The 22,859-nt window shown below is 36.1% G+C and overlaps 1 protein-coding gene across 1 annotated transcript; it reads right to left on the bottom strand.

The window, feature by feature from the left end:
* Window positions 1-16,831: 16,831 nt before the first annotated feature.
* LOC140850289 (olfactory receptor 6M1-like) lies at window positions 16,832-19,591 on the bottom strand. Its single transcript, XM_073240028.1, has 2 exons — window positions 19,460-19,591; window positions 16,832-17,827 (listed from the first exon to the last, which is right to left on the bottom strand). Exons 1-2 carry the CDS (start codon window positions 19,589-19,591, stop codon window positions 16,832-16,834), a joined length of 1,128 nt encoding a protein of 375 aa, XP_073096129.1.
* Between the last annotated feature and the right edge of the window lie 3,268 nt (window positions 19,592-22,859).

Below are 22,859 nucleotides of genomic sequence, written 5' to 3'. Positions count from 1 at the left end.
GTTTGGGGAAGGAATGCAAACACTATATACCTAATAGATCAAATCTTTCAGGATGGGGAGGGTCTCAGGAAGGGCGAAGTCTAGGATAAAACACAGCAGCTTACAATAGCACGGGGATGTTTTTCCATTTCTAGTAGTAACCTCCCAAACTGTTGCAAGGAAGTTTGCTTAATCTTGTTACCAAAGGCTGCCAAAGGGTCTCATCCATTGAAATAGCACCTTAGTAACGATAGGAGCTCTTTCCACTGTAACTATTCTAATATTCACTCCTTCTCCCATTGCTCCTCCACCCAGAAAAACATGCTTCCAAAGTGTTTCCCACCACACAAATAGGCATAACCCTGTCTGGTGGACAATATCTATGTTATGGAGATCTAATGTGAACATAGAATTTAGCACACAGTTTAGACACCTAGAAATGCTTAAAATGGCCACTGGGTTCTTCTCCCCTTTCATTACTGTCAAGACAGGAGATTAATTTTTCTTCCTACCATTTCTCAAGATCCTTTAAAAATTGCATAAAATCACACATTTCCATATTTTAAGATTCCCGATTTAGTCAGAAAAATGAGGAATAATGGAAAAAGTATAACCGTTTGTGGAATCAATGAACCTGCCTTGTATTTCCTGTTGGCCATTATAGCTTTGTGATCTCTAGCAAGACTCTGAAGCATTCTGAGTCTTTCTCATCTTCTGAAGGAGTGGAGTCATCAAGCCAGATGCAAGGTCCTAAGATAGAGCCTAACTCAGTGTTGTCTGTGTACTTGATGTTCAACAAGGGTTTGTTAACCACATAGGGCTGGAGGAGGGTGAGCAGAAAAGGACCAAAATGTGGCAGGGGGTGTAGATTAGTGATGGTAATTTGAGATCCTTGCTGCTATCAGTAAAATGTGAAGAAGTTTCATTGTAACCGAAGTGCATTAAGCACTTTCATTTACATACCTGTGGTAAAGCTGTAAGACTTGACATCTGCACTCACTAAAATTTTTGGCAGAGGGGTAATTATACTTTAATTATAAAATATACCTGTAAACAAATATTAAATCTCAGACTGCTTACCGTATAAATATGGATAATATGGAAAATTACATAATAAAGTGTACTTACATCATACCGATTGTAGAACAGCTGGTATTTTCTTCATTTAAAATTGTTAAGAAACCCGAAGTTTGGGTATTTGTTTTTTCCTACTGCTTTCCATCCATTTTTCTTTAATTCTGTTATTGCTTCAATTCTGATTATGTATATATCTCTCTCAGATTCAACGGTCACTCTTCCAAATAGTATAGTTAATCCTATTCAAAACCACACCACATTCATGTTCGATTTTTGCTTAAGTATGTCATTTTCTTTCCTTTGAATGAAAGGCTCTCTATAATCCCTGACTACATTTCCAAGGCTTTTTTCAGATTACCCCAGAAAAAGTCTAAATATTGACTTACACTAGGAATAAGTTCAAGTGTTATACTATCTTTAAGTAATTTATTTTACAATCCAGTGTATCCCAATTTCTGATATTTCTCCTAGTTTCAAGTAACATGTATTCTGAACCACATTTATGCCAAAGAAGGCCCAGTGATTAGTTGTGGTGATGGATCAAGAAGTCATACAACTGAATTAAGAGCCGGTCCTCTGGCTTCTATTGTAGATTTTGGCAAAAATGAAAACTCTCCAAATCCTAGATTTTTTTTTCATTGTAAATATGTAATTTCATGTCTCCTCAGGGATTTTCTATTTCTTCTGCAAGTCTATCCAGAAACATGGAATTATTCAAAACCATAGAGTGTTAGATTAGAATAGGATTTAAGGGCATATGAGCCAGCCTGGCTCTAAAATAGTCTGCAATTTCTCCACCACATTTCTGTCCAGCGATGGGAAACTTCACTATTTCTTGAGGCCCATCATTCTACTTTAACAGCATGATTATTAGAAAAATTTGCATTTACATTCACTGAAATAGGTCTCTAAACTTTCACCATTTGGTTAAATCCCTCCTCTTCGTTCATCATGCATAGTGTGACTTGATTTCGGATATATCTACCTTGTTTGCTTTGTCCAGAAAAAAACTAATACCTTGCCTATGTTAAAGTGACTACAATTGGATAAAGTGTGATGTTAAATGATTTTTTTTTGCTCACCTTTAGAGACTGATTTAGAATAGCACTTGGGACTGTGGTATAAAAAGAGGTTAATTATTATTATTGTATCCATGGAATTTTAGAACTGAAGTAACTAATCACATTTATAAACTTAATGTCTCCTGGGGAACTCTCTTGGGTGCTTATTTTATTTAAAGAAAAAGTTCCAGTACTGCTTTAAAGTCTCAGGGAAGTAGAAACTTGGAGAACTTACAAAATGTATTTTCTGAAATATTCATAATGTATTGAAATAAGCTGTTAGGTGCTTTCCAAACTGAGATATTTACGTAGATCTATTTAGCTATCTATCTATATTTATGTACATCAAAAAATCCATTTTATTGAGCAGTGATTTGCATACAAAAGACAATTATTTACTATGCTGAGTTCTGAGAAATATATATAGTCATGTAGCCACCAACACTCTAAAAATGGTTTAAAATATTTCCATTATCTAAAAATATTTCCATGTGCCCTTTTGTGGTACATGCCAACCTCTCTCTACCTAGCCCCTTACAACCAGTCATTTGTTTTCTGTCAGCCTAATTTTGAATTCTCTATAGTTTCAAGTAAATGTAATCTCACAGTATGCAGTCTTTTGTATTCATTTTCTTTCACTTAATCAGGGGCTCTGAGTTTAATCCAGGTGTTTCAAATATGAGTCTGTGCATTACTCACTATTGTCTATTATAGAGATTATATGGATATATCACCATGTGTTTACCCATTCACGTAATAATGGACACTTGAATTTTCATATTATGAGTAAGCTTCTGTGAACATTTGAGTTCTTGTTGTTTAGTGAATATTTGTTTTCATTTCTCTTGGATACATTTCTGGGGGGGATAAATACTACATTTTATGTAAGTACATGTTTTACTATGTAAGAAACTGTCAAGGTGTCCTCCAAGGTCGTTTGCCATTTCTTGCATGCTAGTATGAGGTGAGAGTCCTATAGTCCCACATCCATGCTAACATTTGGTATTGTCAGGCTTTTAAATGCTAGCATTCTAGTGCATGTACAGTGGAATCATCTAATTAATTTTAATTTTTTTCTTCACTGATGTATAATTGAGAAATAAATAGATGCTTAAAATGTACAGTGTTGTTATGTGTCACAAACATTTTGTGTAATATTTATCTCAACCATGTTGACACATCCTTCACTTCTTATTTTTACCGATTTGATTTATTTATTTTGGTGAGAATGCTTAAAGTCTACTTTCTTAGCAAATTCAAGCACGCAGTATAGTATTTACTGAAGTTTCCATGCTGTACATTAGATTCCCCAGAGCTCTTTCATCTTACAATTGCAAGTTTGTAGCCTTTGACTAGCACCTCTCCATTTCCCTATTCTTGAGTCCTGATAACCACCTTTCTACTTTCTGTAAGTTTGACTTTTTATGATTCCATATGTAGGTGAGATCATACAGTATTTTTCTTCCTCCTTCTGGCTAATTTCACTTACCATAATGTCCTCCGGGTTCATCTACATTGTTGTAAATGTCAAGATTTCCTTTTTAAAGTTGGAATAGTATCCATTGTATATCTACTACATGTTCTTTATCCATTTATCCACCAATGGACACTAAGGTTGTCTCCCTATCTTTGCTATTGTGAGTAATGTTGTAATGAGCATGAAAGTACAGATATCTCTTTGAGATACTGTTTTCATTTCCTTTTATTATATACCCAGAAGAGTATTGCTGGATCTTATGGTAGTTCTATTTTTATTCTTTTGAGGGACCTACATACTGTTTGTCCATAATGCTTGAGCTAGTTTACATGCCCATCAATAATGATCAATGGGCCCCTTTTTCCACATTCTTAGCAGTACTTACTATCTACTTTTTTTATGAAAGTTTTTCTTACACGTGTGAAGTGATATCTCTTTGTCCTGTTGATTTGCATTTCCTTGATGATTTGTGATGTTTCTCAACTCTGTGTGCATATGGCCATTTACATTTCTTCTTTTGAGAAATGTCTTTTTATGTATTTTGCTCATTTTTCCATTAGTTTGTATATATATATTTATTATTAAGTTGTATAAGTTCCTTATATAGTTTGTCTATTATCCTTTTTTGAAATATGATGTGCAAATGAGTTCACCCATTCTGTAGGTTTCCTTTTTTCTTCTCCTGATTGTTTCCTTTGCTGTACAAAATACTTTTAGTTTTATATAGTCTCATTCATTTATTTTTTATTTTAGTGTTTGTGCTTTTGGTGTCATATCCAGAAAAATTATTGCTACAACCAATGTCAAGGAGATTTTCCCCTATGTTTTTTTCTAGGGGTTTTATGGTTTAGGATCTTTCATTTAAGTCTTCAATCTGTTTGATCGAAGCAAATTTTTGTAAGTGGTATAAGATAGGTGTCCAGTGTCATTCTTTTGCATGGTTGTATCCAGTTTTCCCATGATGACTTACTGAAGAGATTGTCCTTTCCTCATATGGGTGTTATTTGGCACCCTTTAAATAGATTAGCTGACTGTATATGCATATGCTTATATGTGGGCTTTGAATTCTTTTCCATTGGGTATGTGTCTCTTTTCATGCTGGTACTATCCTGTTTTGATTACTATAACTTTGTAAGATAGCTTGAAATCAGGACATGTGACGACTCCAGTTGTGCTCTTTTAAAGATTGACTTGCCTATTTGGGGTCTTTAGGGTTTGTTTTTCTATTTTTGTGAAAAATGCTAACAGAATTTTGATAAAATTGCATTGAATGTGTAAATGACTTCAGTTAATATGGACATGTGAACAATATTGATTCTTGTAAACCATGTACATGAGATATCATTTATATGTGTCTCTTTCACTTCTTAAAATGAATTTCTTATAGGTTTTAGCATACACATCTTTCACCTCCTTGGTTAAGTTTATTCCTAACCATTTTATTCTTTTGGATGTTATTGTGAATGGGATCATATTCTTAATTGCTCTTTCTGATAGTTCATTGGCAGTGTATAGATGTGCAACTCATTTTCACATATTGATTTTGTATCCATGACTTTAATGAATGTTTATTAGTTCTAACAGTTTTTTGGTGGAGTCTTTAGGGTTTCTACGATATATAAGAATATGTCATCTGCAAAAAGAGACAATTTTACTCCTTTTTTATTTGGATGCCTTTTTTTTTTCTTGTCTGACTCTGCCTAGTACTTCCAGCATTAAGTTGAATAGTAGTGGGAAGAGTGGGCACCCTTGTTCTATTCTAGATCGTAGAGGAAAATTTTGCAAATTTTTGCCATTGGGCATGGTGTTAACTGTGTGCTTGTTGTATACAGGCTTTACCATGATGAGGTACATCCCATCAAAACCTTATTTGTTGAGTGTTTTCATCATGAAAGGATATTGAATTTTTAAAATTGCTTTTCTTCATCTACTGAGATGATATGATTTTTATGATTTGTTAGTTAATGTGGTGTATCACATTGATTTGCATATGTCAAGCCATCCTTCCATTTGATGGAGAAAACCAATCTGACCATAGTGTGTGATTCTTTTAATGTGCCATTGAATTCTGTTTGTTGGTACTATGTAGAAGGTTTTCACATCTATATTCATCAGTGATATTGGCCTGTCATTTCTTTCTTGTGGGGTTTGGCTTTGATATCAGTGTAATGCTGGTCTTGTAAAATGAGTTTGGAGATGTCCCCTTCTCTTCAATTTTTTGGAAGAGTTTAAGAAGGTTTGGTATTAATACTTCATTAGATATTTGTTAGAACTCACGAGTAAAGCCATGAGGTCTTGGGCTTCTTTGGTGGGAAGATTTATATTACTTACTCTCTTCACTTGTTACCAGTCTGTTCATATTTTCTATTTCCTTATGATTCTGTCTTGGCTGTTTGTGTGTTTCCAGGAACTGATCCACTTTATACTAAGTTGTTAGTGTGCCATCTTATTTACTTAGTTGTGTACTGGATAAGAAACAAATTTTGATTTTGATGGAATATAATTTAAAAAATTGTTTTCCCTGAAGGTTAGTATTCCTTTTTGTTTGTTTTGTTTTCCGAGAAGTCTGTTACTCCAACACCAGATTTTCTTCTTGCTTCTTTTCCTTGGAATTTTATGGTCTTAGCACATGAAGAAACTGTGTAATTATTAATAGGAATAGAATAACTTGGTATTTTATTTGTTGGTCTTTTATAGTAGTTCTCTTCCTTAACATCTCAAGCCCTCTCCTTTACAATATATGGTAATATGATGGTCAATTCTTTCCAAGAGCTGTACTCAAAATGCTTAAAATTATCTAAAATGGTTTAAAAGTTAAAAATTATTAATTACTAAATATTTTATAACTAGAAAGAGTATTTACATTATCACCTTCAACATCATCTTCAAAAAAGGGGTGGTGTATTAGCTGTCAAAGGCTGAAAAGTTCTAAGTTGGTTAGGGAATGGACCTCTATTTAACCTTAGACAACATGCTTGAAATTAGCTAGCAATTCTCAATGATAGTTAAAAAATAAGAGGATTTTTAAAGTTCAAAGAAACACACACCTCTGAAAAGTACAGCACACAGGCACATACATAAACACAAAACTTTACTTTTTAGTCCAGTTCAAGAATGAAACAAATAGTCATATGTCATTGTACAAAGCTGATAAAAATTTATCAAGTTAACATTTATTAAGTAGACATTTCTTAAGGGTGATGGATGGTGAGCTGTGGTTGCTCCCCCACAGGAGGACTCGAATCAGAGAAGTTTGCTCCTAACAGGCCCTGGAGGAAGTCCCTGGTATGCCAGGAGGGACCCCATGTGCAGGTCAAGGCAGAGTGCAGATGGAGAGGGGCAGGACCTGGGACACATGCCTTTATTTGGATCTAGGCATGGAGTGCTTTGGGGTTCCAGATTGGTCAATTCAAACCAAAAGAATGGAATCTGGTAAGTTACATGGGAGTCTCATCTAAGGAGTGCATAGGGGGAAGGCACTGTGAGGTGGGGAGACTGTTGAGCCCAAGGGTTATTGGGGAAGTCATATCAGGAACTTACACTTGCTTGGGACTCTGCAGGTGGCCCTGTGGCATGTGCCTGCATGAGCGGCTAGTGTCAGTGAAGGTCTGTGCAAACTCCTTGGCCAAACACAATGGATGCCCAGGCAGCAATACCACAGAGCAGCTTAGTTAAGCTCTTCACATACCCAAAGTAAATGATTTGGTATATTTCATTGCAGTCCTTGAGATTTCATGTGACACAATTGGGATGTTCTTACTGAGTAGTTGATTATGACTGAGTCAGGAGGAAGGAATACCTGAGAATCTGCTGGTAAACGGAAGGAATCAATGAATTCATTACACAGAACAGCGGTTCTCTGGTTGGGTTGCTCTTCATCCATGGTTGGAGGGATACAACTTATCAAGCAAGTGGATATTGTTAACAATTTCTAAAGGTTATTGTGTGCTCTCCCCACCATCTCCCATATGGAAAAGCAATAGTTTGAAATGTCTAGTCATTGTTGAGTGTAAGAAAAGTGAAGGACTTTCCAGCTGTCCCAAAATTTGGGAAAAGTGTTCTCGTTTTCCAAGTAACTCAGCTAATCAGAATCCATAAAAACTGAATATTACTATCTGCTGTTATAACAATGTTGATCATGAGAATAATCATCAGGTAAAATAGCATATATGTGATTTTCAGAGTTTATGAGGTCTTTGGTATTTTCAGTCTCAAGACCGGGCCAACCTGGGGTCAGCTTTAGCAGGATACCAAAATGCTATTTAAATAATTTTATTTGCTCAGGATTTTCTTTTCTGTTTTAATGAAACCGGAGTGGGGTTTTTGAATAACAGAGGGATTCATTAAAAAGTTAAAACAGCACAAAGGACAACTATATCCATTTTTACCTAATAATGATTTAAATAAAAGAAAGTATAGCTAATTAAAAAATATATTTCCCAGGTATTTCATTGCTTTTCACCAGTCTTTCATATTCTGGGGCTTGTAAGTTCTCATTGCAAATGATGGAAGAAAGAGTTTAGGATTTAGTGTTGGGTTTGAAAAAAAAACACCTACTGGGTCCTGTTCTTTATTTTTCCTTTCTTGGATCATTAACACTAGCAAGGGGACTTTGGTGAGAAGAATAATGGTTCCTAAATATATCCATACCCTAATCCTCAGAATTTGTCAATATATACTTTAATTGGCAAAGGATTTTGTAGAAGTAATTCAGGATACAGACCATGAGCTGTATCCTGGGTTATTGTGTGGGCTTAGTCCAGTCCAATAAATCCTTAAAAGGGGAGAACTTGTCCAGGTGAGTCACAGAGGAGAGGGAAGAAGCAAGAACAGAGATCTGAGACTTGAGAGAGACTCATGTCATTGCTGTTGGCTTTGAAGGTGGAGGAAGGAGGACCATGATCCAGGGTCTGCAGCCCCTTCTAGAAATGGGGGTGGCCCTAGGCTGATAGATAGCAAGATAATGGGACCTTGGTCTTACAACCTCAAGGAACTGAATTATGTCAACCACCTAAATGGGCTGGTAATGGGTTTTACTAGAGTCCCTAGAGAAGAATGTGTTCTGCTATTTTTAGCCTGATGAAACCTGTATTTGACTCTGGACCTACGGAAGTATAAGATAATAAATTATATTGTTTAAGTTGCTATTTGTTGTGGCAGTAATTGGAAGCTAATATAATAATTTCTAAAATCTTATCTATTTTGTGCATGATTATGAGTACAGAGCAGAAAATTATATGACATTCTCATTCCTGGTGAAATTGTTCTACCTTCTTTTGATCTTTAGATATTTGTCTACTGTGCTATATTATGATGGACTGTACTCTACTGTAACATTCAGAATCCATTCTACAGTAGCACTCTCTCTACCAGTTGCCCCTTGATAAATTCCATGTCAGTTCTTTAGGGGTCCATCTTTATCCACACGTCCAGGTAGCTAGAAGGTCAATGACCATACAAGTTGTGACCCTTTTTGATCTTCGAAATGCCTATTATTTTCTCCCTGTTCCTATGCTTTCTATTTAGAGTCCTTGTCCCTATACACCTGCTTAATGGCTACTTGGAGAGATGTCATTAAACTCCTTGATAACATTTTCCTCTTACAAATAAGTAAATCAGGAGAAGCCATCTCATTCCAATTAGATCAATCATATCCATCTTCAAGAAAATTGAAATTGAACTCATATAGCTTTAAATAGAACCTTATATAATCATATGTCAACATATGTTCATTTTTCAGTACACTGTGTAAACCCTGGGATATGTTACTCCTCTTCTTTGTTTTCATTATTATTATTATCTATACTTTTTAGCTGTCAGTCATGAAGCTGATCATCTTCAAACCACTGAAAAGGTCCAGTAAGATGGTTCATATTTAATTACATGTGGTTATATGGTTGCGCATTAGACCAAGTCTCCAACAACAACAAGAAAAAGTGGAAGCACAAACTATGTTCCCTACGTCACACATGAGAACAATAAGATTCAGAGAGGCAAAAGTCATGGTATAAAAAAGTGATAAAACCAGGATTAAAATTCAGGTTTTCTGACTTGAGTTCCATATTTTTGTTTAATCCATGGTATCTGTGTGTGAGATGGCCCAATAATAGATTTTCGAACATGTAATTTTTTCCTGAGGCTGAATTGCCTCCTCTGGACCTTGACTACAATACTTGTTCCCTCATGTGGAACAAAACCTCTTCATATCTCATCACGTCTAGTTGATTTTGTGGTCTTCAAGCATGCCCCTCTGCACACCGAGTCAAGAGTTGAAATTAACCATTCTGAGTAACCTTTAAGTTATCTTGTGCAGCAAGGTGTGCAATAAGGGCGTAATTTGAAAACTGCTCCCCCTAAAACTTCCTTTGCCTTTTCATTCCTCAGACTATCAATGAAGGGGTTCAGTTCAGGGGTCACCATTGTGGTGAGAACAGCTGTCACTCTGTCAAAATCCAGCAAATGGCTCTGGCTGGGCCTCATGTACATGAAGATGCTGCCCCCCGTAGGCGATGGAGAGAACAGCGATGTGAGAAGCACAGGTGGAAAAGGCCTTCTGATGTCCTTGGGCTGATGGGATGCGCAGGATGGTAGAGATGATGTAGGTGTAGGACACAGTGGTGAGCAACAGTGAGGTCAGGAGGACCAAAGTAGTCCCCTTCCCACTCCATCACTGTCAAGTCCAGAGTTTAATATATATCTTGAGACAGAACAATGTGGATCCTCCTGCACCCGCCTGTCATCCATTCCATTGTTCCTTCCACTTTTTCTAGTTAAATGTCTCACCACCTCCATCGTGTCCTCTATTTTCCTTATTGCCTGCGCTGTCCTTGCTGGTCTTGATAGGAGCCTGATTGCTCTCCATTATTGTAAAAGGTGGACAAGTTGGTATCTTCCAAAGTGTTACGACACTTTTTAACAAGAAACTGGGAAGTTTGAACACAAATAGATTTGCTGTTCATCATAGTTGTTACAAGGGTCATGTAACCGTGGAAACGGACTTCTACGGTTTTCTATTCCATTGTATTTCAGTTACATGTACTTCACTGAAAAGAGCTAAAAACAGTAGCATTGCTCTCCTTTGTGGAGTCTCTTGACTTTATGATAGTGAAACAATGTAGCTTTGTGTTAGCCTTTTCTACATGATGTCTGTGCCCTCAGGAGCCCATCATGTCTAGGAAAGAAGGCCATGGATTAGGACAATCTGTGTTAACAGTTTAAATGTAACCTTCCAAACTAAGGCTTTCATTTTTTTTGGCATTATTTTCTTCATTACCATTTCTGTGCATCTTTTAAAAATTGCATACAATTGCACACTTACACGTTTGAAGATTCAGTGTTTAGTCAGATAAATGTGGAGTAATGAAAAAAGTATAACAAGTTTTGGACTCAGTGAAGCTTTGTTGTATTTCCTGTTTGTCCACCTGTAGCTTTGTGATCTTTAAATGATTTTTAAGCATTCTGAGTCTTATCTTCCTCATCTCTGACATGACATAGTCATAGTGCTGTAGTCGACGTCCTTAGAAAAGGCCTATCACAGAGATGTACATATACTTTGCTTTCAACAAATGTTTGTTAACCCCACAGGGCTGGGGAAGGAAGAGCAGAAAAGGACCAGGATGTGGCAGCAGGTGAGGATTAGTGATAATTTGAGATCTTTGCTGTTACAGTGCAATGTGATAAAGTTTAATTGTAAGTGGGATCCATTAAAAACTTTCATTTACATACTCACAGGGTAGTTATAACAATATCACTTTCTAAAATTTTTGGCAGAGAAGTATTTACACTTCAGTTTATAAAATAAACATATAAACAACTTTAGGAAGATTCATACTGTTTAGGTATTAATATGGATAATTACATAATAAAGTGTACTTATATGATACCAATTAAAGAGTAGTTGGTACCTTCTTCATTCAAATATGTTAGTAATCTTGAATTGTGGGTATTTTTTCCTGTTGCTTTGCACTCATTATTCTTTAAATTCTTATTGCTTCAATTTTGAATTCTAAATAAATCACTCTTAGACAGACACTGTCTTTATGATAGTTAGATTCTTTAAAAAAAAACACCAAATGGTAATTTAATTTCTGCTTCTTCCTTTGAATGAAAAAGTCTGTCTTTTTATAACTTCTGTAACTTTTTCAGTTCCTTCTCTTTCTCCCACAGAAAAAAAATTTACATCTGGACTTACACTAAGAATAAGTCATAATATAATACTATCATTTTATCTTTTATTTTATAATCCAGTGTAGCTCAATCTCTAATATTCTTCTGAGTTCCAAGTCATATGTGCTCTGAACTATATTTTTGCTAAAGGGAGCAGAATGGTTAGGTTTGGATATGAAAGAAGAAATCATACCCAACTGAATGAAGAGCAGGTGCTGTGATTTCTGTTTTAGGTTTCTGGCAAAAATGATGAAAGCTCTCCAGTTCTCAGATTTTTTCTTTCTCTGTAGGAATCTAATTTTTGTCTATTCAGTGAATTCCTATTTGTTCTGTGGATTCATCCAGAAACTTGGAATTATTCAAAACCATATAATGTCATACTAGAATTTAAAGGGCATATGGGCCAGACTGGTCCTAAAATATGCTGCAATGTCTCCACCACATGGATGTCCAGTGATGTTAAACTCACTGTTTCTTGAGGCCCATCATTCTCTTTTAAGCCCTCATTGTTAGTTTGTATTTGCATTCAATGAAGTTTGTCTCTAAACTTTCATCATTTGGTTACGTTCCTCCTGTTCATTCATCAGGCTTATTGTGACTTGATTTTAGATACCCACCTTGTTAACTGCCTAGAAAATACTATTACTGTGCTTATATGAAAGTGACTACAACTGGATGAACTGTGATGTTTAATGATTTTTTGTTCACCTTTAGAGATTTGGTTTAGAATGGCACTTGGGATGGTGGCATAAAAAGATTAATTATTATTACTGCATTCACAGACTGTTAGAATTGAAGTGACTAATAACAGTTACAAGGTGAAGGTCTCTTAGGAGATGCACTTGGGTGCTTATTTCATTTGTTTTAAGAAAAACTTAGAGAATTTCTTTAAAGCCTCTGGGACCAAAAACTAGGAGAAATTAAAAATGCTTTTTTCTGAAATGTGCATAAAGTATTGATATAAGCTTCAAAGTGCTTTTAAAGCTGAGATTATTTACTGATATATCTGTCTAAATTTGCTGAGTTTGATGAATACATACACTCATGCAGCCATGGTTTGAAATATTTCCATTATCTTAAACAGTTCCCTCATGCCCTTTGCAGGAAATGCTCGCCCCTCCATACCCCAGCCCCTGACAACCAGTGATGTTTTCAGTGCAATTTTGAATTCTCCAGAATTTTATATAAGTGCAATCTCACAGCATGTAGTCCTTTTGTTTTGTTTCTTTCACTTAATCTGATGCTCTGAGGTTAATCCCAGTGTTTCAGGTATCAGTAGTTTCTTCTTCTGTATTACTGCAACCCTAAATATTACAACACTTAACCTTTGATGATGGGTTATTTTATGACTTTTATATTAATTTCAGTTCTATTCCAAAGCTATGATTTATTTATATTGGACATGGGATCTAGAATTCCAGATTAATTACCGTATTCTTTAGTTACTATGACCAGTTAGGAGCTTCAGCACTAACTTACTACAGGTGGAGATAGTCTGAAAACAGTGAATGTTGCAAGCAGTTCACTTTGGCTCAATATATTTCCCTCCGGATTAATTTTCAAACTTTGAAGCAAATGAAAAGGAATTCCTTAGAGCATTTAACTATAAAAACAAAGTAAAAAAATAATTGGTTTGAAAAAAGGACTAAATTTTATGTATTTATTCCAACTCCTAAGATGGACATCAAAAATTTAAGAGCATGACTTATGAGAGTTTAAGACACATGGAATAAAACAATTTCTTACTTATATACTAGATAATGGTAGTCACTCTTTAGAGATATTCCTGTGTATCAGTATAGAAATAAATTTAACATCTTCCAAAATATTCTTATTCAATTTTTATAAATTAAATGCATGCATTTCCTTATAAATTAAAATTTCTACAAGAAATGTAGAAAAGTAGAGTGTTTAAAAAGTCACCTAAATACCAGTCAGATTAGTCAGCATTGACTATTGGTATATTTCCTTTCAGCCTTTAAGAAATTTTTAAGTGCCAGATAACTATGAATGAATTAAAATATTTTAAAAATTGCTTTTCTAAATATTTAGTTCCATAAATGCCTTTACAGGCTTTACTTTGTATACAAGTGAAAGTACCTTGTACTTCTCATAAGAACGTAAGTTTTCCCTTCTCCAGGCCCCCACCATGCAAGTTGAATGGGATATAGATTTTCACAAGGAAAATGAGACCATCCTGGATATTTTTAAGTGCTTGGCTAAAATCAGTCACTGCTACTTGAGTCCAGTCTCTTCCAGGATGTCAAAACCATGTGCATTGATAGGCAAAAAAAATATTAACACAAGTAAGTTCAGTTTGGTCTTTTAATGTACAGGAACAAAGCTTGTGTTTAAAGAATTGTACCCCAAGAGATTTGGAGTGGTCAACTGACTGACTGCTCTGTCTTAGACCAATGGAGAATTGAGAAAAGTGGGAGAAAAATATCAAAGGAAATACATTTAAAAATTTAATAATTGATTTAATAACTGGCAAGGCCTTAGATAACAATATTTTCCAACTATCACAAAATTGCATGAGAAAATCTAGTAAATAAGGGTAATTTAGTAAATTGGATTCTTAAATGAATTCAAACAGAGTTCTTTGAGTGTAGGAGTGTAGGGTCTGGACCTATGACCAAAAGACAATAGGATTTTAAGAGTGGGGAATTCTAAAGGAAAAATAAAAATAAAGTTTGTATTTGGGGAAAACAATAAAAATGGGGTTTTTCTGATCACAATGTCACACACATTTATTCGTAAAGCCTTCCTGGGGGCCATTCCCCTTTCATAGCATCTGGGTTACAATTATTCCCTAAGTGATGTCCTCATGGGCCTTTGGCACCAACCTCAAAAACAAAAATTGGCTCTGCCGGCTCATGTTTAGATTTTTTCATGGAACACCAGAATGGAGTGCTGTCTCAGCCTGGGGATTTAACAGCATAACTCTTACTGGAGAGAACAAAACCGATTTTATGCATAGAAAAACACAGCTTTATATACCCTTTATTCAGGCATGTAGAGACATCACGTGATCTACATCTGGACTTAATCACCAAGCCCCTTTCATTGGAAACTCATTAGGTGGTGAAGAGCCTCAGGTAGATTCTTGGTCTTTTTTGTGGTTTTTTTTTTTTGTTTTTTTACATTATTCAGAGTTATTATCCACTTTTTCTTATTTTTGACTTTCTCAGATGTCCTGGGAACTGGACTCGGGTGGTATTCTAAGGCTTTATCAGAGTTTCAAGTTGTGCCATGTGTCACTACACTTACACAAAAGACTCAGGAACCAATGTATAGTTGAAAAGTTGGGTTTTTATTCTTCAAGTAAGGGCGAACATGCATGGGGAGAATGTGGAATATCTCAGTAAGACAGTGCGCCTATGATAGGATTTAGGCTTTCGTTGGGTATTTGGGGAGGGTCTGAGGAAGTGAGGGTCTGCTCTGGATTGGATGCTCTCAGAAAGACGGGGTTATTCTATGATTGGGTATCTCAGTCCATCTTATTTATAGTGACAACAGAGTGGAGGTAAGGTTGTAACTGGTAAAGAGGTAGCAGACATTCAATTTGGCAAGAAAAGGAAAGGTTTGGTATTTTGTGTTGCCCAATGACCTTGTCTGTAATGGATATTCTGTGAAATTGTTTATGTCCAACAGGAGAAAAACATGACTTGTCTGTAAGCATCGTATCAGTTTGTAGTAACATTGAGACCTATCTGTGAACATCAGATCAGTTACAGAAATCAGGGGCTGCTTTCTTGTTATGCCACTACAGCTGTCCTTAGAGTGGCAATGTGCTGTTCCCACATCTGGGTTGAATCCTTTTTCTGTTCTTTAGATTATATTTATTTGTTGAACACCTCATTCCCCTTTGAGGTCAACCAGGCTTTCTCATCTAAAGAAACAGGGTCCAAACACCCATGGTTCTAGCTCTCTTTCTAATCTAGCTTCCTACAGCCCTCCTCTCTTCCTATCTCCTCTTGGTTACACTGGGCATTCTGCTCAGTTTCCCTTTCTAGCCAATATAGACTCAGCAGATTATAAGAGTTTGAAGAAAATTAGTTATGGAAATAATAACTTTAAAAGGTGATCCTGTTTTCTAGATAAAATTCTCGTAGGGTCATATTACATTGATAACTTCATCACATTTTTCTTTTCATCATGGAGCCAGAGATCAGATTCATATTAATCAAAATATAATAGTAATTAATTCACAATGACAAAGATAATACTACATGACTTGACACCTATTGTTTTGGCTAGAATAATTTCTCCAAATAGGCAAGTCACATGGAAAACCAAAAATAGGTACCAGGAACCTTGGTGAGTCTAGACTTGGAGCAAGGAAAGTTAGTGACTTAAATGAAAAAAAAAAAACAAACACATTTAATGGAAGCAGGTAAAGATAAAGAGAACCTGAAGCTGACACAACAGGCATATACCTGACTTGGTGAAGAATAGATCCTTTTTTTAAAAGTGGCATTTGATTGTCTTCACCCACCAGTCCTTTAAACTTCTTTCCTTGCCATATCACCTGCAGAGTTAAAAATCTTGCCTCTTACTAAGGTCAAGATCATCAAAGGGGAGGCATCTCAGGGCTGAAGAAACCTTCCAGCTTTCCACTCTTCCAATCTCTACAAGTGATGACAATGTTACTTTTATTCAACTGACCTCATTTTATAGCCCCAAGTGCACTACGAGATGCACAGTAGACATTCCTGCACCATTTACAGATCAGCTAATGGAAGCTTAGAGAAGCATGGAACCAAATTTATTGAAGTTAGTGCCTAAACAAATACTAGACACTAGCTTTTATGACTCAGGGTCTGGAGTGTTTCTTCAACCCTCTATTACTATAATGAAAAATATTTTAAGGACTGATGGGACACGGAATCCTTATTTTTTTCTGGTTTCCTATAATAAGGTTATAATACTTCACTACTGATAATGTGTGATGCTTATTCATCTGCTTATGGATTCTGAGATTTCAGTCACACTTCTGTGCCACTTTTGATACAAACAAGGTGCCATGTAAAGGGAGCATAACTTAGATGTCCTAAATAAATGTTTAATGTCATGTTTCTCTGGAATGTGGTAGAACTATCCTTCTAATTGACTCTCTCAAAACTTCCTTTACCTTCTCATTCCTCAGACTATAAATAAAGGGGTTCAGAAGAGGGGTCACCATTATGATGAGGACAGCTGACACTTTGTCAAAATCCAGTGACTGGTTCTGGCTGGGCCTCACGTACATGAAGATGTTGCTCCCGTAGGCGATGGAGACAACAGTGATGTGAGAAGCACAGGTGGAGAAGGCCTTCCGACGTCCCTGGGCTGAGGGGATGCGCAGGATGGTAGAGATGATGTAGGTGTAGGACACAGTGGTGAGCAGCAGTGAGGTCAGGAGGACCAAGGTGGATAAGATGAAGATCAACATCTGTATGAAATGAGTGTCGATGCAGGCCACGTGGAGCAGGGGGGCCAAGTCACAGAAGAAGTGCCTAATTTCCCTATAACAGAAAGGCAATGTGGCCACCACAATAATTGGATAGAGCATTGACAGGAAGGCCCCCACCCAGCATCCCAGAACCAGCAGGAGACAGAAACCGCTGTTCATGATGACGGTGTAGCGCAGGGGGTTACAGATGGCCACGTAGCGGTCAAAGGACATCACCACCAAGAGGATGAACTCCACTGTCCCCAGATAGAAGTAGAAATAAATTTGAGTGATGCATCCAGCAAAGGATATGGTTTTCTTCTCTCCTAAGAGACAAGTTAGCAACTTCGGGGCAATAGTACTTGTGAACAAAATGTCCAAAAATGATAAATTACTGAGGAAGAAGTACATCGGTGTTTGGAGACGATTGTCAGTCCATATTAAAGAAATGATGATGATATTTCCTGTCATGGTAAGCGTATAATCCAGCAGGAGAATGACAGATAGCAAGATCTGTTGCTCTCGGATGACAGGCAAGGCGACCAAGGTGAATTCTGTCACAGGAGTCTGATTTCTCCCGGCCGATTCTACTTGAGGGGAGAAAAAACAGGAAAACAGGGCAGTTTCAAGTATCTTTCAACATTCCTATGATCTTCCTGAGTATAGAACAGGGAGAACATTCAAGAAGGAGGGGTCCTGGTCCTGTCTGCAACTGTATTATGTGGCCGTGGGCACATCAAATGACCTCACTTGGCCTCAGTTCTCATCTACATGAGTGATGGGTTGGAAAAAGAAATGTTCTGTGGTCCCTTTAAACTTTAACTTTTTAATTTATACTACATTACATGTTTCTACTCTCTATTGCATTCTTTAAATCCAAATCCATTTCAGGTAACTGAAGTGTGTAATTAACTGAGATTCAAAACACAGAAAGGAGATGAAGTACAGTCAGAGAGTAAGGATAAGATCTCCTACAAGAGGAACAGCCATTAAAATGACCGCCAGTGGTTCTGTAACATCTTTCTATGTTGACAGATAGTAACCACACTATTTGGGGTGAGCACTTAATAATGTAGATAACTGTTGAATTACTATTTTGTATGAAACTAATGTAATATTGTGTACCAATTATGCTTCAATTACAAAAATAAAGGAATAAATAAAATGACTGTTGGTTTCAACAACAGCAATGGAAGACAAAAATTAGTTTAATTATACCTTGAAAGAGTGGTGGGAAAAGAACTGTCACCTAGAACTCAGAACTGCACATCCAGTAAGAGTATTTCTGTTGTAAAATAAACACATCACAGATAAAATCCTCAGGAATTTATTGTGAAGAGACAAAATAAAAGTGATTTCCAAGTAACATAACTCAAGCATAGATGAAATAATCTTGAGATAATTTAATGTATAAAAGGGGAAATACACAGAATGGTAAACATGTACACTAATTTAAATAAAAGTTCTTTGAAAAAAAATAGTAACAATGTTGTACAATTGAAGTTAAGCTAGAATTGGTAGGTCAATGACAGTAGCATGTAAGTGTGGAGAGGAAAAATTGGATCTAAAGCCTTCTTGTATCATTTGCAAGGGACAAAGGGGTTAAAATATTGTTCCACTGTAGATTTAATTTAAATAAGCCTGATAAATTTTCTAGGATACTCATGGGAAGAATAGAAATAGAGTAAAATGTCAAATCTTGTAAAAAAGGAAACAGTGGCATATAAGAAACAAAACTCCTTTATAACAAAGATGCAAATATACCAACAGTCAAAGCAATTAGTTAATTCAAAATAATAAAGAAAATTATGAAAAAAGAAACAGAAGATTGGGCCAAATAAAAAAACCTAAAATGGAGGATTTAATTCTGATTTGTAAGTTTTCACAATGAAGACAAACTGGAGTAAATTCCTTAGTTAAAAGCCAGATGTTGTAATATTATGTTAAAAATAATTCCAGCTGCATTCTGTTTATTAGAGACATGGACAAAAGGCAAGAACATGAAAAAATGGAAAATTAAAGGATAAAAAATTGTATATCAAATACACACTAACCCCACATAGCTGTACAATGCTCCCCTACTTGTTGAAAGTTTGCGCTATGCTACTTCGCTTTATGAAACATCTGCCTTAGTACTTGCTTGGCTAACTGAAAGAAAGCCAGATATCTGAAGAGGGTGTTTGCTTTTTCAAAAATAGGTGAAAAGCGAAAATAGTGTTCAGTGTCTGGTCCTCAGTGAGCTGAGCTGCTGTAGAGGCAACGCACATGTTGAGCAGCAGAAATGGCCCCACGAAGCTCCGTCCCCCAGATCCGCACTCGGCATCTCAGCCCCAAGCTGCCATAGCGTTGACCTGTGTCTGTGAGCATCTGTGCTTTATCTTGATTTATTTTGCGCATCCATTAGCAAGATGCGTCCTTAGGTATCAGAAAAGCCTAAGAAAGGTTATTTTTTGGATTTGGGAACACAAAAATATTTCCATATAAAGTTAAGGCGATCACTTCCTTGCTTTACATCCTTTTGGCTTGTGAAAGTACTCTGCTTTCAGACACAGGGGAAACCTGTATTAGTGACTGGCAATAGAGACACTAAGACAAAAACACATCTTTAGGGATGGGCAGGGCCAGTCTGATTAAAAAAATTTCAATTCATGATGACTTACTACAATTCTAAGCATGTATATGCCTAATAAATATCTTCAACACACAGAAAGAAAAAGACATAAAACTGTAAGAAGAAAATATTATTATAGTGGACAGTTTCAATAAAACCATCTCTCAAAAAATCAGAAAACATAAATAGTATGAACAGAACAGTAAGGAAACTGGATATAATGGCCTTTTATGAAATACTGGACTCAGATAGTACAGAGTATACATACTTGTCAAACACACGTGAAAAATTTAAAAACATTAACATATACTTTACCATAAAGCATGCCTCCAAAAATTTGAAAGACTAGGTATCAGAGATCCCAATAGACTTAATAGTTAATAACAAAATGGTATGTTAAGAAAAGTCACATTTTAGAAATTAAAGAATACCCTCCCAGATAATTCAGGGATCAAAAAGGAAATATAATGGGAATAAAAAATAAAATAGAATACATATCAAAATTTGTAGGATATAGCAAAGTGATTCCATGAGTGACTTTTATAGATTTAAAAATTCATTTCTGAAAGAAGATAGGTTCAATTGGAAACATTTAGAAAAAACTAGAAAATGTAACAAAAAATGTAGATGAAAGCAGACATAGACTAAAGCAGATATCGCTACCATGGAAAACAAAAATAAAAAAGATGATTAATAAAGAAAATTAGCATTCCCATCTTCTCAAAGGCTTTGCTTTCTGTTTTCAGGTTTAAAGGAAGAGCCGTGATAGTAACTAACATACATGAAGTTCTTGGTTTTGTGTGCCAGACACTTGGTTAAGGTGCATTAAAAATGTAATGGCATTACAAAGAATATGTATTATCTATTTCTCAGATGCAAAATTTTCTTGGTGATTTTTGTATTTGCAGCTTTTGTTTCCATACCACCTTCTTGTTCTGAGCTATCAGTTTCTGATGGATGTACATTAATTAAATCATCTTTATGATTGGCTTTGAATTTGTCATATTCTCTTGCCAGTTTGGTCAGTAAACGTTTTAAACTATTTCAAGGCCCTGCTATTTCTTAAATGTAATTTTAGCAAGCCTTTGAAATAAGAAGCAGGTATTACTGTGGTCTACATTTTGCACATAAATATATTGAAATTTGCAGAGATTAAATAACTTACCTAAACTCTCATAGCTAGTGTGTGGCACAGCCAGATTCAATTCCAGTCCTGTCTGACTCCAAAGACTTGCATTCTCAGATAAGGGCATGCTACGGACCCTAACCCCACTTTTGCAGAGAGGAAAATCAAGATCACAAAGTTATAGTCTAAATGAGCGATAAGTCACATAAAGCTGATTCAGGACTCAGGCCTCTAATTTTGTCAATACAGAAATGTTCATTTTACTTCCATGTTCCGTGCTTGGGAATGCTGGCCCTTAATAATTTGAGTAATTGAGTTACTGGAACTCAAAGTTCTAACATCATGTGTTTCTATCAAGTTCTAAATATCAATACCAGTATCAATCAATATCAATATCCATCTAGCCTGAAGGTCTCACTGTGGGTGGCCTGTTACGTCATTGTACAGCTCTGTCACAAAATCCATCGTTACCTTGACTTGGAATCTACTTGATGGTTGTTTTTATGTGTTTACCCTGAAACCTCCAAACCACTGGAACTCTGAAACTCCACTTCTTTTTTCCTGTGTCTACGTTGTGATGTGTTCTTTCCTCTACAAAAGCAGACCATGAATAAGCAGTGATATTTGAAGGTTTGCTTGCTCTTACGGATTTAATTGAGAATCACTCTAGGGAATTTGAGGTGAAAGAGATTAATTACTATCACTGTAATCAAGAATGTTAACTCTGAAAAACCAATCACAAAGTTTAGCTGGAGATGCCAAATAGATATGTTCAGGACTCCAGGGGAATTATTTTATGTTTTTCTAATTCAATGAATAAAAGCTTCGTGGCCAGTTTTAGAGCTTTAGAAAACTGAAGCAGAAAACTTGATATCCAGAAATAATTGACAAAGTTGTGTCATGCTTTCCATTCCCTGGAATGCTGGCAATAACGGTCCTTCCAATGTTCTGAGAATGGTTAAGTTTCCTCTTTTTCTCTGTGAAAATGGAGAAAAAGTCTTCCATTCTTGCCAATATCTATAAAAGGTGACTTTCTCTTCCTTTATCATAGTAGTCTGTACATAAGCCTTATGTTAGCCTAAAAATATGTAGGCTAGTGAATTGGGGTGATGGTTAGCTTCTAATAAATGCACACAGACATTTTTCTAGATGGACCACATGCAATAACCAAAAGGCACGAGGCTGTGACGTTCCCAAGCAGCCAAACATCGAGCAAAGAGCCCAGCTGGCACTGTGTGCTGACTGTGTGCCCTGTGTGCGTGCTTTGCATTGTGGCTCTTGTCCACTCCACTTAGTTGAACATCACATACCTAGTTTATGGAAACCATCAATTTCCTCCTATCCAAGCCTTGAAACTTGGACATTTCTACCTATGAAAAGTAGATTTTTAATCTACTGTTGGAGTAGGTTGAAAATATAGTCACATTTTAGTTACTGGAGAAACATTGAAAACAGAAGCAGAAATAATTATAGAAAAATAAAGGACTAGAAAAGAGATAAACACGGCAAACATTCATCAAGCTTGGTAGATAGATGTTGTATAGCTCCCAATCATTATGCACCCCTTTTCTTTATAAGAGGATTCCATCCCATTTTCACATTGACTATGTGACATGCTTGAGGAAATGGCATGTGAATGGACCTGAAGCGTGCATTGTCCAAGCTAAATTGTGAGCTATTACTCTATGAACTCTGTCAAAAGAACCATGTGTCTCTGCTGGGGCTCTGCTTCAACCTGAATCCAAAAGGAGAACTTATGTGGAGCAGAGACAGAACAGATTGGGGGCCTGAATTATGAATGAGAAAGTAATCTTTTTGAGTATGTATTATTAGCCTTTGAAATTTATTTGTTAATACAACATAATGTAAATTGACTAATATTCTAATATTTGGTGCATGGGGGGAAAGCAACTGCCAACCTAGAATTT

The sequence above is a fragment of the Manis javanica genome, chromosome 6 (assembly GCF_040802235.1).
Source record: "Manis javanica isolate MJ-LG chromosome 6, MJ_LKY, whole genome shotgun sequence".
Taxonomy (NCBI): domain Eukaryota; kingdom Metazoa; phylum Chordata; class Mammalia; order Pholidota; family Manidae; genus Manis; species Manis javanica.
Note: the sequence above shows the minus strand (reverse complement) of the source record. Positions and strands in the feature narration are given on the sequence as shown.

What these genes read in the sequence shown, in the direction of transcription:
- LOC140850289 (XM_073240028.1), bottom strand. Translation starts at nt 19,591, where the DNA reads ATGCGCAAAATAAATCAAGATAAAGCACAGATGCTCACAGACACAGGT. An exon ending in CCATTTCTGCTGCTCAACAT is followed by an intron (nt 17,828 to 19,459) that starts GTGCGTTGCCTC and finishes GAATGTTGAAAG; the next exon opens with ATACTTGAAACTGCCCTGTT.